This window comes from Prunus avium, chromosome 5, assembly GCF_965620075.1.
Source record: "Prunus avium chromosome 5, drPruAviu1.hap1.1, whole genome shotgun sequence".
Taxonomy (NCBI): Eukaryota; Viridiplantae; Streptophyta; class Magnoliopsida; order Rosales; family Rosaceae; genus Prunus; species Prunus avium.
In genome coordinates this window covers 28,542,524-28,560,606 of record NC_142288.1, presented here as the reverse complement: position 1 = coordinate 28,560,606, position 18,083 = coordinate 28,542,524, and the positions used below count along the sequence as shown (strand labels likewise).

General features: G+C 37.1%; 2 protein-coding genes across 3 annotated transcripts; one reads left to right on the top strand and one right to left on the bottom strand.

Annotated features, from left to right (window-relative positions):
- The first annotated feature begins 1,138 nt into the window (after positions 1-1,138).
- On the top strand, positions 1,139-6,971 carry GDPD6 (PLC-like phosphodiesterases superfamily protein). Of its 2 annotated transcripts, none has more exons than XM_088253218.1 (8): positions 1,139-1,368; positions 2,023-2,201; positions 2,371-2,554; positions 2,795-2,869; positions 3,361-3,470; positions 3,650-3,868; positions 4,043-4,198; positions 6,633-6,971. In XM_088253218.1, exons 1-8 carry the CDS (start codon positions 1,353-1,355, stop codon positions 6,870-6,872), a joined length of 1,179 nt encoding a protein of 392 aa, XP_088109344.1. In that variant the 5' UTR covers positions 1,139-1,352; the 3' UTR covers positions 6,873-6,971. The 2 variants fall into 2 exon arrangements, with proteins under 2 accessions (XP_088109344.1, XP_021809960.1); XM_021954268.2 differs by lacking the exon at positions 6,633-6,971 and adding an exon at positions 4,338-4,680 and having other exon boundaries at positions 1,147-1,368.
- A 7,320-nt stretch (positions 6,972-14,291) lies between these two features.
- RPA70B (RPA70-kDa subunit B) lies at positions 14,292-17,983 on the bottom strand. Its single transcript, XM_021954203.2, has 12 exons — positions 17,625-17,983; positions 17,158-17,304; positions 16,898-17,065; positions 16,623-16,800; positions 16,237-16,507; positions 16,056-16,158; positions 15,850-15,974; positions 15,653-15,731; positions 15,425-15,569; positions 15,120-15,280; positions 14,905-15,025; positions 14,292-14,791 (listed from the first exon to the last, which is right to left on the bottom strand). The coding sequence occupies exons 1-12, from the start codon at positions 17,924-17,926 to the stop codon at positions 14,591-14,593; spliced, it is 2,001 nt and encodes a 666-aa protein (XP_021809895.2). The 5' UTR covers positions 17,927-17,983; the 3' UTR covers positions 14,292-14,590.
- Positions 17,984-18,083: the final 100 nt, after the last annotated feature.

The window sequence follows — 18,083 nt, the reverse complement described above, 5'->3', positions numbered from 1 at the left end:
GTAAACCAAGTTGTCTCAAAAAGGTTAAATGATGGAATTAGGGGCCGTTTACTTACTAAGAAGGAAGTAAGGAATCGGAGAATTTAGGAATTGAGGAAGTAAGGAATCGGTATGAAATCAGAGTGATACCATTACCAAAAACTTCAATTTGTGTTGCAGCATCGTAGCTTCAATGCTCCATCGTCCTCTATTGAGCCATCTAAAGATATGCCCAAAATAACGGATTTTGTTTTTCCTCACAATTCTTCTCCTCCTTTTCTTCTTTATTCTATGTTTTTTTTTATTTGGAGAGGGAGGAAAGGTGAGAGAGCTAGGCTGTAGGTAGGGATAAGTGTTCTACTCTAACTCTACTGTTGAAACTACAAGGACTTTCCTTTTTATAGTTGGATTTCTTCTCTCTCCTTTTTCATTCAGATCTCGTTCATAAACAAAATCTCATGGTTTGCTATTTCCTGATTGAGTTTTTAATGCTCTGGATCTTCTTCCTTTCTTTTTTGCTTTCCACTAGAGTTTTAAAACTATCACAATTTTACAAGTAGGAAACTTTATCTTTTTCAGCTTCCTTGTATTATTCTGAATTTTATTCTATATTAGAATAAGTTAATTCTTTTTTTTTTCTTCCTACTTTTATTTTCCTCTTTTAATGATCTCTCACAGTTATGAGACTCCAAAAGTTAGTATTGGAAATTCTATTCACTTCATAATTATTTATCTTATGATCGAACTATTTACTTCGTAGAATTGAAAGATAATTAAACTGTCACCACATAAATAGACGAATAATATTTTCATGAATTTTCAAAATTCATGATAATTTATTTAAGTGAAATTTTATAAGGATATATATTAATTATTATTATTATTATTTTAGCAGATGCTTCTATATTTATAAGGATATCTTTGAATGAGACCTAATAAACGTCTTTTTTTAAGAGAGACCTAAATAATATATCACGCGTCAAATGAGAAGTCACCATTCAGTCAACGCGCCAACTGGTCGCTGAGTTTAGAAATCAGCATCACAATTGAAAAACAAACCCAATCATCACCAGCCACGTGTCCAACCTCCCTCATACGCCAACCGTCAACGGCCAGTGTTGCAGTTTCACGCTTCCATTCCAATGGCATCTAACCTGTCACTACCAATTTAGTTTTATTTTCCCCGTAGAGCCTATCTATATATTCGAGGAATATTCTTGGTTTACGGATGGATCCATGACACCGAATTTTCCGAGCCTCCGTATTATAAAACTCCTGGCCACGCACGATTCTACCTCCTTAGAATACAAAACAACACCACATATTCATTCTTCAAAGTGAAAGCTTTGCAGAGAGAAGCTGGGGCTAACACCATGGCTTCCTCACACTGTAAGCTGCAAACTTAACCTTTTCTTGTTGATGGCATAAGTTTTTCAATGTTTGTATGTGAATGATCACTGGGTTTTTTTTTCAGTTTTGAAAAAGGCCTGATTTTTTTCTCTTGGTAATTGATATACTTCTAATATTGGCTTTATATCTGATTTGGCCTTGGCAATTGCTTATCTGGGTTTGTTTGATTTGTTTGAAGCTGACATTTGAGAACTTTCTTTGGATTGCTAAATATGGTCTGGCGCAAGTTAATTGGTTGATTTTAGGGAAATTGACGTTTAGTTGGAAAATGCCTTCAGTTTTTCTTAGTTAGCAAAATGATAGCCAAGGTGTGAATGTGAGGTTGTGCTTTGTTCTACTATTTATAAGAAGGTTCTTTCAATTGAATGAGACAATTGGTTTTCTAAATATGGATTGCAAATAGCGCTGATATTGATCTTAGTTTATATGTATGATATAGTCTTAAGATTCATAAGTTTGTTGCCATTCTAAATTAGCAAGTGCCTTTTACTGTTTAGGATAGCAAGACACTATCTTTATTCTCCAAATTATGAAAAATTTACATACGGCACGAAAATGTATTTAATTATGTAACCCAGCAGCATTCTTAGGTCTAGAATTGATAAACACTTTTGATGTTTTTGCATTTGACAGGTTTTGCTCCTTTTGTGTTCCTACTGCTCCTTGTTGGGTGTTCCGGGAGGCCATTTTATCCACTTCCTAGTAAATTAGCTGATGGCGATAGACAGCCTCTGCAAACTTCTCGACCATACAACATTGCTCATCGAGGTTCAAACGGAGAGATTCCTGAAGAAACTGCAGCTGCATACATGGTAATGTGGGCATATATATGCTTATTAACCCAGCTCTCTTAATTTTAGAAGACCACTGACTGTTAATGATTAGATGCTGCAATTTGATGTTACTAAAAATACTTACAATAAACTTCATTCATCCACTTGATGAAAAGGTAAATGAGTACTAAAAGATTCATTCTTGCAGAGAGCTATTGAAGAGGGTGCAGACTTCATTGAAACAGATATCCTATCTTCTAAAGATGGTGTTCTCATATGCTTTCATGATGTGACCCTTGATGATACAACTGATGTTGCAGAACACAAGGAATTTTCAAATCGTAAAAGGACCTATGAGGTTCAAGGGGTCAACACTACTGGTTTTTTCACTGGTATGGAAAGCCCTTCAGCTTTCAACTTTTTACTGAATATGATCACATTGTGTTGATGGTTATTTTTGTACGTTCCGTCTTCTAACTGAAGACTGACCATAGTTGAGCACCCAACTGATAAGTTTTGTTAGTTTACCACTGTTCCCAAAATCATATTGTTACTTTTTTCAGAATCTGTAAGTTTATTGCCATTCGGTGTTATCAACTGAGGAAATTAAAATTTATTTTAACCATATGCAGTTGATTTTACACTAGAAGAACTGAAGTCATTACGAGTGAAGCAGAGGTATCCATTTCGGGATCAACAATATAATGGTTAGTTCCTATTTCTGGTAAATCACTCTGAATTTGAGCATTCATTTTTTTTATTAAAAAAAAAAGTTCCTCTTGTTCAAAAATTGTTTTCTACTTTTATTTATTTATTTATGTTTACTTTTTGGCTGATTTTGTGATGATAGAAACCTAATTTCAATATCAGATTTCTAACCATTACTAGCTTTATCTTGTTTCTGCAATTCATGTACGCACTATATTGTTGGTTAAAGTTTACATTTTTATTGATGGCCGTGGGTTGGTTCTTGTTGTTAGAACGTAGTACCTTGATTTGGGCTTTATGAGTAACATCACCACTTGACTCATGGTTCTAATTACAGTTGAAATGACAACTCTAGGTAGTTCCCTAGGTCATCGTATAGAACGCTACACTTATTTTTCATATGGAAAAGCATGTATGTTTTCTTTTTTAGTCCTTTTATAGGGGCACATATAAGGATGGTTAAGTATATTCGTTTCTGATGTATCCTCAGGAAAATATACTATTATTACTTTTGAAGAGTTCATTTCAATCGCATTGGACGCACCCAGGGTCGTTGGAATATATCCAGAGATTAAAAATCCGGTATTGATCAACCAGCATGTGAGTATCCTGAAACCTTCCACAAAGAATGGTTGCACATAACCTGATTAGCATTATGCCTTTTTCTCTTAACATGGAATGCCATTTCATGGTTAAAATTTTGCTTCATCGATGCTGAATCTGATAGATATCTTTTTCATTTTTTCACGACGTGTGGCTAATGTTTAATATGATGACAGGTGAAGTGGGCAGATGGCAAGAGATTTGAGGACAGGTTTGTGGAGACACTTAAGAAGTACGGATACAAGGGTTCATACATGTCAAAAGATTGGTTAAAACAACCTGCATTTATCCAATCATTCGCTCCAACTTCGCTTATATATGTATCAAATCTGACAGACTTGCCTAAGATCTTCTTAATTGACGATATCACAATTCCAACTCAAGACACTAATCAGGTTTGTGTTCTTTCTAGTTTTATAACTTAAGCAGTTTGCCGATCATAATTTCTTTATAGAGATTAAAGGCCCAGCTTAAACTGTATCTAAGTCCAATTTTGCAATGTAGTTCATCCATTGAGTCTTTCAGTATTTATATTCCTCTCTAACTGACATCAAATTGATCATGTGCAGTCCTATTGGGAAATTACATCCGATGCCTACCTTGACTTCATTAAAGATTATGTGGTGGGCATTGGACCATGGAAGGATACTGTGGTTCCTGTAGTAAACAATTATTTGCAAACACCTACTGATCTGGTCTCCAGAGCCCATGCTCATGACCTACAGGTAGATTTCTTCCCTGAAAAGACTTATTCTTGTTTAGATTATATGAAATATGAATGCTTCAGATCTATGGATGTAATTATTGGACATAATAAAGTATTGCGCGTGTTCTTATGTTTCGTCTTCTTCAATTCCGATGCAGGTGCACCCATATACATACCGAAATGAGAACTCGTTCCTGCACTTTAACTTTCATCAAGATCCGTATGCGGAGTACGATTATTGGATTAATGAGATAGGTGTTGATGGACTCTTTACAGACTTTACAGGCAGCCTGCATAATTATCAAGAGTGGAGCTCCTTTAAGGAAAGTGATGACAAGAATGCATCAAACTTACTGCATAAAATAGCGTCAATGGTCTCTCCCTATGGAAGGGCATGAGATTGTTAAATTATTTTATGTATAATTTTTATCTTGTTATCGTAATTCAGAAATCTTGCCTTGCTAAAGCAATTTAGTGCAATTGTTTCATATTTCCTCTTTATATTTCATAATGTCGATTTCAAAATGGTTTGTGCACAACATTTTCGATATGCAAAGAACAAACGAGTTGAAAGAAATCCCTATTGGGCTAAATTTTTTAAAAAATTTATTTAATAAATAGTATAGCCCAACAGCTATACTCCGGTGTTTTTTTAAAGCCTTTTGAAATTAATAGTATAGCCGGGCGGCTATACTATTTTTAGAAGAAATAAAAGGCCGTCTGGGTTCTAGGCGCTAGGCGGGTCCCTTTTTTTTGAAAAAATAGTACAGCCGGGCGGCTATACTGGGGTCCTTTTTAAAATTTTAATAGTATAGCCGCCCGGCTATACGCTTAAAACTGATCCCTCGGCTATGCTCTTTAAAACCCATCCCTTACACCATTGTTGGAGAAGAAGATGGAATGGGCAGAATGGCATTTTTCATACTCGTCCTTGGTCTCCGCCATCACCGAGTCTTGGTTGAAATCTAAGTCCATGTAAAACAAAGCAAAATAACATTACCCAAGTTAAGTGGCAAGCTTAATTAGAAAAAAAAGCTCTTTTGATACAGAGGATATTGCAGGAGGTTTTTGAGAGAAAGAGAGAGAGAGAGAGAGTGAGAGAGAGAGAGAAAGAGAGAAGGAGACGACAGTAGTTTTCTTTAAAGTCAAGGAAAGAAAATCTATATTAAAAAAATAGGGCCCGCCTAGGCGGCCGCCTAGCGCCTAGCCGCCGCCTAGCGCCGATTTTTCGAAAAAGACTATCTATTAGGTCAGGACAAGGCATAGAAGTGTTGAAGAATGAGTTTCTTAGAGAGAGAGAAGGAGACGACAGTAGGTTTTCTTTAAAGTCAGGAAAAGAAAATCTATATAAAAAAATAGGGCCCGCCTAGCCACCGCCTAGGCCGATTTTTCGAAAAAGACTATCTATTAGGTCAGGGCAAGGCATAGAAGTGTTGAAGAATGAGTTTCTGTTGATCTCCAAAGTCCAACACAAGAATCTTGTAAAGCTCATGGGTTGCTGCATTAAAGATGATGAGAAGTTGATGCGAAACAAAAGCCTGGATATGATATTATTGGGTTAGTTTCACTGGCCCTTTATGTTTGGCTGCAATTTCTCATTGTTACCTATCTTTCTTCAATATCCTTGATAATGTCTGAGCTCTCCCTATCCTAGTATGCCCAACTCAAGGGAACTATTGATTTCATTTCTAATGGCAATGGGAAGACCAGTGCTTGACTGGGTTAAACGCTTCAATATTATTCAAGGTGTTGCTAGAGGACTTGTTTATCTCCACCATGATTCCTGTTTGAAGGTGTTGGTTGGCACGTATCTTTCAAGGGACACAGAATCTAGCAAACACTCAGAGTCAGAAGGCTGTGGGAACTCTGTAAGAATCATTTCTTTCCTAGTATCAGAATTGTTATTATTTCCCAACTAAACTTGTGTAATATGCTTTTTAGCCTGTTATATCAGGAATAATAATAAGTTAGTGGATAATGAATTTCCTGTGCAGTGTGTGGCTATCTCTGGAGGGGCGGGATATTTTCTGAAAATTCTCATGTATATAGCTTTGGGGTCTTGCTATTTAAGATTATTAGTGGCAGGAAAAATACCAGCTTCTATTACCATGACCAACAGCTCCTATATCTACTTTCCAAAGCTCAATCTATCCTCTACCACAGTATGAAAATATTTGCTCCGCAAATGAAGCTACCATAACACTGCTTAAAGGACGATAAGCGATACAACGATCTGCAAGTGAAAACCCTTTTCCACTGGACCCATTGGCATAGAAGTTTTCCCTTTGGTATAGAAAACAACCTTTTTTTTTAAGTGGGATGTGAAGGTTTTCCTTTCATGGGAAACTTTGTTAAAATGCGCCAAAAACACATTATAAGACAGGTGTTAGTATAACATCCCGTTAAAGTATTGTGCGTGTTCTTATGTTTCGTCTTCTTCAATTCCGATGCAGGTGCACCCATATACATACCGAAATGAGAACTCGTTCCTGCACTTTAACTTTCATCAAGATCCGTATGCGGAGTACGATTATTGGATTAATGAGATAGGTGTTGATGGACTTTTTACAGACTTTACAGGCAGCCTGCATAATTATCAAGAGTGGAGCTCCTTTAAGGAAAGTGATGACAAGAATGCATCAAACTTACTGCATAAAATAGCGTCAATGGTCTCTTCCTATGGAAGCGCATGAGATTGTTAAATTATTATATGTATAATTTTTCTCCTGTTATCGTAATTCAGAAATCTTGCCATGCTAAAGCAATTTAGTGCAATTGTTTCATATTTCGTCTTTATATTTCATAATGTCGATTTCAAAATGGTTTGTGCACCACATTTTCGATATGCAAAGAACAAACGAGTTGAAAGAAATCCCTATTGGGCTTAATTTTTAAAAAAATTTATTTAATAAATAGTATAGCCCAACAGCTATACTCCGGTGTTTTTTTAAAGCCTTTTGAAATTAATAGTATAGCCGGGCGGCTATACTATTTTTAGAAGAAAAAAAAGGCCGTCTAGGTTCTAGGCGCGCCTAGTGCCTAGGGCCTAGGCGGGGTCCCTTTTTTAAAAAAAAAAATTGTACAGCCGGGCGGCTATACTTGGGTCCTTTTTAAATTTTTTTAAATAAATAGCGGCTATACTATTTTTAGAATAAAAAAAAGGGCTGTCTAGGTTCTAGGCCGGTCCCTTTTTTTTTTTAGGGTTATTCACAGCAATGGTCCCTCAACTATACCCATAGTTACACTTTGGTCCACCAATTCAATTATTAGTTGCGGGGGTCACTCAACTTTGTGTTCCGTTGCACCAGTAGTCCTTCCGTCAACTCTGTGACATTTTCCGTTTAAAATAATGACGTGGCAAGCATCTTAGAGCACGAGTGATGGGCAAATGTGACTTTTTGCTTAATTAATACGAATCTTTTGCTTTTGAAGAGAACGAAAGGTTCAGACCAAAAAAAAAGAAAAAAAAAGAAGAGAACGAAAGGACGACAGAAATGGCAGTCTGAGCAAAAGGGAAAAATCGCGAAGGTAGAGAATCTAGGGTTTTCAAATCGAGAGGTATTTGACTTAAGTAGCGAAGGATTTAGAGTTAAAAAAGCGATAAAGTACAAATCTAGGATTTGAGTTTCGTGAAAATCACAGAGAAAAGAGTCGGGTCTACTGTGTGTGGAGGCTTCTTCAAATGGAGACAATTTTTCGGTGGTCTGGAGAACCCCCCAAGTATGGTAAGTTACTATAACCTAAATATTCCTTCTTCGTTTGATATTGGTTTATATTCAGTTTGCAAATGTGTGGTCCTCCTGTTGACAATGAAGTTTTGGCTTTAAGGTTGAAAAAAATTGTAGTTGGAGTCTTTATTATTGTCTGTGGTCCCATTTTTGTCGGTTTGTCATGGAAGTGATTTCACACTTTTTGCACATGCCTGCACTGACTTTGTCTTCATTGCTGACTTTGAGCATACCTTTGTGTAATGTGATAGATAAAGCAGAGATGTGTACTCTTGAACTCCACCACTTTGGTCTGTTGGATAATGGCATGTATAAGGGAGGCAAAGTATGCTATGTTGACAACTGTATTCATGACTATCTGTCATTATTGGATTTAAAGAAAATTGGGATAGATCTTGGGTACAAAGTTGATATAACACAAAGGGTTACAAACTTAAAAGTTTACTATAAGGGGCCTGCAAAAAGTGGTCAGCATGCTGTGAATGAGGTTGTAAATGATAGTTGTATTCCAGGGTTGGTTGGGAGCATTTCATTAGATCAGGTTTTGGTGTTGTATTACCATGATCCTACTCATAACAACGAGCTAGAGAGTGTAGATGAAAAGCAAGAACAACATAGTGAAACTGAAATTGGCAATGAAGAGGAAGAGGAGGAAAAAGAGGATGTTATTGTTGACAGTGATTATGAAGTAAGTGAAGAAGAAAATGGTAATGAAGAGGCTGCATATGTTCACGATGCACCTCCTGTTGAAGAGGCTGCATGTTTTGAAGAGATGAAGGAAATGCCTATTAATGAAGCTACAGGGCAGATATCAGATGATGGTGAAGATAGTGATCGACTTCCTTCTGATGGTGATAGCTCTGGTGGTGAGGAAGATGGTCGAAAAAAGACAAGCAAGAGGAAATGGAAGATGCCAGCTTTTAAACAGTTTAGGAAAGAAACTGATTTGAGAAATCCAGAGTTTAGAATTGGAATGCAATTTGGCAATAAGGAAGAACTAAAGGAAGCTATTAGGGAGTATGCAATTGTGCAAGGGAGGAAGGTCAAATTGGTGAAGAATGATAATAGAAGGATTCAAGCAAAGTGTGTAGGTCACACGAGATGCCCATTTATTCTGTTTGCTTCTAAGATAGATAGAGATGAGCAGACATTTGCCATAAAGACTCTCTCCTTAGAGCACGAGTGTACTAGAGTGGACAAACTAAAATATACTAATTCAAGGTGGCTGTCAATAAGGTTTGCTGACATGATTAGGAAAAATCCTGAGTGGGATGTAGGGGCATTCCAGTCTGAGGTATTGGAAAAGTACCATATGAATGTTTCAAGGCATCAGATTTATAGAGCAAAGAGCTTGTCCAAGGTGATCATTGAAGGAAGCTATGTGGAGCAATATGCGAGGCTATGGGACTATGCATAAGAATTGAAGAAGGCTAACAAGGGCAGCACTGTGATTATAAAGAATAAGATGAATGGTGATGTACCTGTGTTTCAAAGAATTTATGTATGTTTGGAAGCTTGTAAGAGGGGATTTTTGGCAGGATGTAGACCTCTCATTGGTATAGATGGATGCCATTTAAAGGGACCTTACACAGGGCAAGTTTTAACAGCCGTTGGTGTTGATGGGAATAATGGAATGTACCCAGTTGCTTATGCTGTTGTAGAGGTGGAATCAAAAAGTAGTTGGATTTGGTTCCTTGAACTTTTGATTGCAGACTTAAAAATTGAGAATGGGAAAGCTTGGGTGTTTATAAGTGACAAGCAAAAAGGTATAATACCTGCAATTGAGACATTGCTTCCAACAGCTGAGCACAGAATGTGTGTTAGGCATATCTACAGCAACTTCAGGACAGAGCATGCTGGACTTGCACTGAAAAACATTCTCTGGGCTGCGGCAAGAGCAACTACCATTCCCTGGTATGAAGCAGAAATGGAGAAGATGAAACAGCAAGATGAAGGGGCGTGGAAGTGGCTTATCAAAAGACCAGCCAAAAATTGGAGTCGATCTCATTTTGAGCCGGATTCTAAGTGTGATCTGTTGTTGAACAACCTCTGTGAATCCTTTAACTCTTGCATTTTAGATTCAAGAGACAAGTCTATCTTAACATGTCTTGAAAGGATTAGAGTTTATATCATGTTAAGAATGGCTAATAGAAGGATTGCTTGTACGGTTTGGAGACATCCAGTTGGGCCTAGGATTTTCAAGATCATTGAGAAGAACAAGTTGGGAGCTAGTCAATGCATTCCTAGATTAGCAGGTGAGAGCAAATACCAAGTGAGCCATATGTATGGGGGAGAGTATGTAGTGGATCTAAAAGCCAAGACTTGTTCTTGTAGAAGATGGGATTTGTGTGGGATCCCATGTTCTCATGCTATTTCTTGTATATTTCAAAAGGAGGCCAATGTGTTTGACTATGCACATGACTGTTATAAGAAAGAAGCCTATCTGAGTTCATATGAACCTATGGTACATCCAATACCATCCATGGACCAGTGGCAGAGAACAAATTGGCCTCCAATTAAACCTCCTCCATATAAGAAGCAACCTGGAAGACCCAAGAAATCAAGGAACAAAGAACCAGTTGAGGTCGAAGTACCTGCTCCAGTTCCTCCAAACCCTTTGCCCCCATTTTACAATCCACCACCTACTAAGTTGAGAAGGATTTATGTAAAGGTAAGATGCTCTGTTTGTGGCCAGGAGGGACATAATAAGACACGACATGAGAACCAAGGGGCAGCTCAGGTATTTAGGCCCTTCCTAATTTCTTTTTGTTCTGTAGGCCTAACTAAGGAACATTTTACCCTGCTTTTTGTTATTGTTTAGTTTATTTATATAATTATTTATTTGTTTTTTAGGCCCAGCCTAATCAGCCCAACCCAACTATAGGCAGAGGGAGAGGTAGAGGTACTACTACAGGAAGAGGGAGAGGAAATGGGAGAGGACAAATGCCAATTGGAACTGGAAATGGAGGAGGAAATGTAAGTGACAACTCTGTCAAATTTAATTCTTGTACTTTGGTTAGTTAATATGGTTCCATTTTATTTTAGGTTGGAAATGGGACAACAGAAATGCCAAACAAGCCATCGTCATCACAACCACTCCCATCATCACAGCCACTCTCTTATACTGGAGCTACATCATCATCATCACAGCCACCCAACATTGTTGAGGTTGCCTCACAACCATCAAAGTCTCCTGCTAAGAGATTCAAGTCTCCTGCCAACAGAGTCAAGTCTCCTACCAAGAGATTCAAGTCTCCTGCCAAGAAGCTTAGACCATGGATGTGGTGAAGAAAACTGGGAGGATATGTTTTTTGAACTAGATGGATGTGTTTTTTGAACTAGTTGGATGTGTTTTGTCAACATGTTAGTTATGAATGGTTTGTTGGATGTGGTTTTTGAGTCTTTGGGCTGGAACTTAGTGTGGATGTTTTGTATTTGGTACATTTTGTGGATGTTTTGTATTCGGTACATTTTGGAACCTGAACTGGGTGTTTATGTTCTTCTATCTTTATGCTTGTGTTTCACTTGAAACTTGATTTGGTAGATTTTGAAACCTGTAACTGGTTGTTATATATGCTGAAGAAATTGTTTTATATTTCTCATACCTCTTGATCGACACCCACTACTTTTTGTCCAGCTTTTCTATATTTGTTCACCAACACCAATATGCCCTCTCATCAACAAACTGAAACTAAAATTTGTCCACCAAACTGAAACCAATATGCCCTCTCACCAACACCAATATGTCCACCAAACTGAAACTGAAATTTCATTGCAAAATAAACTACATATCGGTTACATTTCCACCTAATTGATCATACGCTTTTTAGAGTTTCCACCAGGAAATGTCAACCAATTGCTCAAGATACAAAGCATAATCATAATCACCAAAAACCCAAGACCCATTGACAGAAATGAAACCCCCCAAATCCGATTCTCTCTTGGTCGTTGGCCCATTCTGTTCTCTTCCAATACTCTTTTCTGCTTGCCTAATTCTCCAACTTTGTACTCCAATTCCTTCTTTTCTCTCTCCACCATTTTCAGCTTATCTTCCACTTCTTTCTTCTGTTCTTCTATTAACTTTAGGTCCTCTTCCATTGCTCTCATTCTTCTCAGCAACCCAGGAATTAGTTCTTTTCCTCTTGCACAGGTCGTTGCGTCCAGCCATTCCCAATGATGCCCATTTCCTCTGCTTCTCTGCAAAGTATGTTTTCTAACATCAAAGCTAAACCCATCAAGCAACAAAATCAAATTTCACAGATCCACTTACTCGACTCATCTCACAAGCCTCAAATCTTCTCCCAGGATTTAAATCAGTCCATGAAGTCCAGGTTTTGATATATCCCCCGCACCTGCATAGCTTCCTTGCACTAGGGCTCTGACTTGTTGATGAAGAGGAAATCTGCGACATCTTTGCGCATGCACTGTGTGGGCTTCGCCAGATTTCTTTGAATTTCCAAAAATTTCAACACATCTACTGTTTTTATGTGGATTTCATCGAATATAAATGGGAATTGGGGATTTATTTGGCGCTAGATTCGACATTTTTCGGAGGGAAGTTACTTTAGATGGGTTGGTGAACATTGTAGACTTGAAAAGACGAATTTACCCTTCAAATTGACGCCACGTTAGAGAGAATTGACGGAAGGACTACTGGTGCAACGGAACACAGAGTTGAGTGACCCCCGCAACTAATAATTGAATTGGTGGACCAAAGTGTAACTATGGGTATAGTTGAGGGACCATTGCTGCGAATAACCCTTTTTTTTAATAAATCGTACAGCCGCGCGGCTATAGTTATATTTATATTATATTTAAACCGTATAGCCGGGCTGCTATACTTGCCATTTTTTTCAAATTTGTTTAATAAATAGTATCGCCACGCGGCTATACTCTATATTTATATTATATTTGAAACATATAGCCGTTTTTAAAATTGTTTTCATAAATAGTATAGCCGTCTTTTTTTATTTGTTTAATAAATAGTATTGCCGTATTTTTTTATATTTATATTATATTCGAAACGTGTTGCCGCACGGTTATACTGAGGTCTTTTTTTAAAATTGTTTTCATAAATAGTATATCCGCCCGGCTATAATGTATATTTATATTATATTCAAAAAGGGTAGCCTCGCGGCTGTACTGGGGTTTTTTTTAAAATTGTTTTCATAAATAATATAGCCGGCAGTCTATACGTCCTTCTTTTTTAATTTTTTTTAATAAATAGTATAGCCGACCGGCTATACGTTATATTTATATTATATTCAAAAAGTATAGCTGTTCGGCTATACGTGGGTCATTTTTAAATTGTTTTCATAAATGGTATAGCCGCACGGCTATACTCTTGGCTATACTCTTGAAATACATAATGGGATCCTTTTTCTTTTAAAAAAATTATTTTTTTTCCAGATTTTCGTTTATAGATAAGAGTAGTTTATCGCATTATCCATTACTATTAGGCCATTACCCGAGTCTCTATTGTCTCCTTTTGGCTTTTTAACTTTTCCATAGTTATTATTCGTATAAAGAATTTAGTATTTTTCCCATTTAATACTAGTATTATACACGTATATACATATTTTTCAATAATACTTCTGTTTTCCGTATAATACTCATATAATACTTCATTTTAATTTTTTAGTTTTCCAGAGTTATTATCTACATAAAGAATTTAGTATTTTTCCCATTTAATACTCATATTATACACATACATATGTATTTTTCAATAATACTTCCATTTTTCATACACATCTTAAAGGCTCGGTAAAATACAAGTGTTTTTAAAAAGCAAACATACAATACACATACTATACATATATGTACATATTTTTTATGTTTAATACACATGGTTTTTACAAAATTTTCAATAATACACAAAAAATTCACATATTATACACATAATTTTCACATATTATTAAATAAATATAATATTTATTAAAATATTAAAACAAGTATTGTAAAATATTATAGTGGCCGAATTTTTCAATTATAACTTGCCCAAATTATAATTTTTTGAATAAGTAGTAAAACTGCACAGCTATGATTGCCTTGTTGCTGATGTTTGCAGCCTGGCTAGGCCTAGAGTTGTAGTTGTTTAGTCTTTTTTGTTCTGGCCTTCTTGGCCCCATTTCAACCAAAAAAAAAAAAAACTGCACAGCTATACTGAAGTTTCATTCCAAGGAGACTAAACTTAAACACATAGCTTACTTTATACAGAAGTAGCTTCATAACGTCACCGAATTGCTAAATTTATGGACCGTGGCAACGGTTGGTGGTGCTTTCACAAAATACCAAAAAAACAAAACAAAACAAAAAGCTTAACCCTGCCGTCAAAAGTCATTCTGTTTAGTTCTTATGCCAAAATCCCAGGGAAGAAAGATGAAATTGAACGTAAATGCCAATCGCACAAAGGATTATAAAGGAACTCCGTTTATACAACTAGATAAATATCAAGCATTTCTTTTCTAGAATGCAAAAAAACCCACCATTTATACAACTAGATAACCAACATTTGCAATTAATCCCAACTGCCCTTTTCCCCAACATGTAAAAACTAAACCAGTAATATCTTAAAGGCAGAGATTAAAAAGCTACAGAATACATTGCCTGCCCAAGCAGACACCATCCTCATCTTCGTTTGTTCTCTATGGGTTTCTGCACACACTTTCCATTAGACAATTCTTCTATTGGGAAGCTTTCATCTTTGATATCTCTTCTAGCAAAAGCTTTGATTCAGCAGCAAAATCAACAGGAGCAACTGCCCTGGCAGTTATCCTTTTCCTCTTCTCGTTATTGTACTCATTCTGAGAAACACTGACCCTAAAAAGATGAGGAACCCAAGTAGCTTGTTTCAGCTTCAGTTGGTATGGGTTCTCCTCTCCCTCCTGAAAACGTAAAGCTTACAAAAATTAGAAACCAGCTGCTAATCTTTCGTGGTTAATTTAAGACATGTTATAACTTATAGGCACAGTGAATCAAAATCATAACTATAATATACCTGTGATTTCAATTTGTCCAGCTCATCTGCAGAGCACCCAATAACCCTCTCTGCTTCTTCATTAAATAGAGAAAGATATGCTTCCCCACTTGCGTCAGTGACTCTTGCAACTAATATATACCTGGAAAGCGAGAACAAAATAGAAATGAGAAAATGGGAATCTGTATAAAATACCATTAGCATCTTTACCATAATATACTGAACATATATCTTACCTTAAACTGCATTCTTCATCATTTTTCTGGCACCCTTCACACCAATAACCAGACCCAATAGCTTCAGTTACTTTCTTGTTGCAAGTTTTGCAAGCACGGTACCACAGTGCCTGATCAGGCCTGATGGAACTTATAAACGCTTTAACACTGAAAAACACAGGCTGCCCCAAGACCAAAACAAAGTATTCAGTACGATGACAAATGAGTTTTCAACCCTACCATAAACTTCAAGATTTTCATGAAGGGGGATTTTATTTTACTGAAGATTCTTTTGTAACTAGGAGCTATTGATATAGAAGTAATACCTTATCCTCACCCAAGGATGGGTCATCAGATATATGAGACAAGGAGACTCTGTCAGAGTACATGGACCTTGCTCCACTCTTGGCTAAAGGGCTCATACCATTGCCAACAGAGGCCAATGAAGCCCCTTTACCTTCAGAATCATACCTGCCAATTAAGACAATTTAATCATTGATTGTACATGGATATAAAGAAAAGAGAAGGTAATAGCCTATTGAGGAATATCTTACCAGGACCTCAATCTCTTTGCTTCAGATAATTCAGGATTGACTACTACTGTGCTCCTGCTCAGTGTTGACAATGACACACCTGCAACAATACATTAAAGACTGCATCAAAAATAGGAACTTTGATTGTTTATGTTTTTTTTTAATATCAAGTATGCATGATTGCTTGAACTGTCACTGAGTAAACTTTATTTAGCTACCTTGGAAGTCTCCAACTTTGAGGGACTTGATAGCAACTATGGGAGATTGATCGGCAATGTCAAGCAGTTCCTGGCCTACACTAGTTGCAAGCTCACCCCACAGAGAAACCACAACTGTCTTTTTCCTGCAGTTCAGATACCAATTGTTTCAATGTAAAACATTCACATATTGAAGTAGTAGTAAGCAAGGAGTATTATAGGCTTACGTTTCATCAGCAATGGTAATATCACGCTTTGGAATACTCTCATTGTTGCTCTTCCTTCTGATGCTCATTGTAGGAGACACACTTTGAACAACTCCAATGACATCTGAAATATAGGGCAAAAATGAGTAAATAAGAAGATAGAAACACACATATATAACAGATCCTGAGAGTGGCTGCTTACCCACAAGCTCCTTCCCATTAACATGGGGACCTAACATATCAACTGGAACAAAATTGAATTTTGTTTCAGGAACAAAAGCTGCTTCATTGATAGCTTCTTCAACCTCAGAATTCTCATTTAAAGTCATTTCATAATCATTTTGCACTGTCTTAAACTGCTTGTTAGCAACCCTTAGAGATCCCTTTGAAATGTAATAAACCTTCCCTAATTCAAACTTCTCAAAGAACTTCTTTGCAGCTTCATTAAACATTGTTGCTTGAATTTGTGTGCCCTAAACCAAAGCAAACAAAGTTTACACAAAAGTTCGAATCATTATGTCATGTACATCTAGCAAGGAAGAAAGGATTATAAGAATGTCAGAAAACTCAAATGAGCCTTTTTCTTACTTCTTCATCTGTCAACTCCACATTGAAGACACAGCCTTCACCTCTAGCATTCTTGTAGGTACGCATAGTACCCTTGTTTGTAACACGAACCTTTATGGTCCAATTTCCTTGGTAAGGATTCAAGGAAACAAGCGGATGAACCCTCCGGGTCATGGCCATTCGCGCAGCCGGGGCCATACTGAAATGAATCCACACAAAAAGTGGAATTGTCAAAACACACAACCATGAATTCTAACACACAATTACAACTGATTGACAACAAACAAAACACTTACTTTCCATTCTGCTCATGCACAATTTGAGAAGCTGATTTGGAAAGCATTTCTTGCTTGGGTTTCAAAATAATGCCAACTTCTCCACTTTTGACCTCACTTTTGACCTCATTTTTTATCTCCGTCTCAAGTGCAGGTGAGACCACCTCGCATTGTTTTACAAGCACATAGCTGAAACAGCAAAACCAGAACCAGAACCAAACTTTAACATTCAAATTCCGATATTTTGAAAGAGAGAGATATATAGAGAATTGATTGCTTACTTTTCAGACATGCCAGGAATCTCATTAACAGCATAATCCAGAATGCGAACGAGACCCAGGTTCTGAATGTTCCCAGAGGTAATCTGGGAAGCCAGCTGGGAGGAGAACATCCCCTTCAGCTTCATCTTTCCATCACTAGCAGTAAACCTAGAACCAAATTACAATTACAATAAGCTAAATTGCATCTGTTTTTTCTTTCCTTACAAAGCAAAACCAATCAGACTATACCCAAGTTCATTCAAAACTCAAACAACTTTATCATGAACAATTCTATAAAACTTAAACACTTCAATTCTCAAAGCCTGAAATGCAGCCAGATCTAGATCTAGAAAGGGGTTTCTGAAAACCCACAAAGAAATGAAAAGGAAAAAGAAAACCAAATAAACACAAAGCTTCTAATAATTTCAAGGAAAAAACCCAAACAGAGACAAATTTATATTGGATTGATGGGTGAAGATAAAGCTCACTTGTAAGTAATGCCCCTGGGACCGAGATCGAGGACCTGGATCACGATATCAGGCCGCTCAACCGACCCACTCGGATCCGGACAGGCCAAAATGGTCGAAATCGCATCTGGGGTTGGTCCTAGTTTCGCCATTCTCAGCCCTCTCTCTCTCACTCTGTTGCTTTCTCTCTCTGAAATTTTGGAGGCGATTTGGGGGGTGATAGAGATAGATAGAGGGATGATATGATATGAGCGTCTCTGTGTTGGAGTTGGGGTTTTGTATAAGTGGGTTTCGGCGGGAGATTTTTTGTTTTTTGAAATCATTTCCCGCAGGGCTTCCTAAACAATCGTTTTTTTTACTTTTTTGGCGCCAAATTTACCTTTCGTGTGTTTTGGTATTTGTGGACTGCCGCGCTCCAGCGCCTGTGCGAATTCCTTCTGCGTTTTACCATTTTCTCCTTTTGCCGTTTCTGAAATTCAC

Coding starts and splice junctions, on each gene's coding strand:
- GDPD6 (XM_088253218.1), top strand. Junction 3,471..3,649: donor CGGTATTGATCAACCAGCAT/GTGAGTATCCTG, acceptor ATATGATGACAG/GTGAAGTGGGCAGATGGCAA. Junction 3,869..4,042: donor CAACTCAAGACACTAATCAG/GTTTGTGTTCTT, acceptor GATCATGTGCAG/TCCTATTGGGAAATTACATC.
- RPA70B (XM_021954203.2), bottom strand. CDS start 17,926: ATGATTTCAAAAAACAAAAAATCTCCCGCCGAAACCCACTTATACAAA. Junction 16,508..16,622: donor TGGAGTTGACAGATGAAGAA/GTAAGAAAAAGG, acceptor GCTTTGGTTTAG/GGCACACAAATTCAAGCAAC. Junction 15,026..15,119: donor GATGAAGAATGCAGTTTAAG/GTAAGATATATG, acceptor CTCGCTTTCCAG/GTATATATTAGTTGCAAGAG.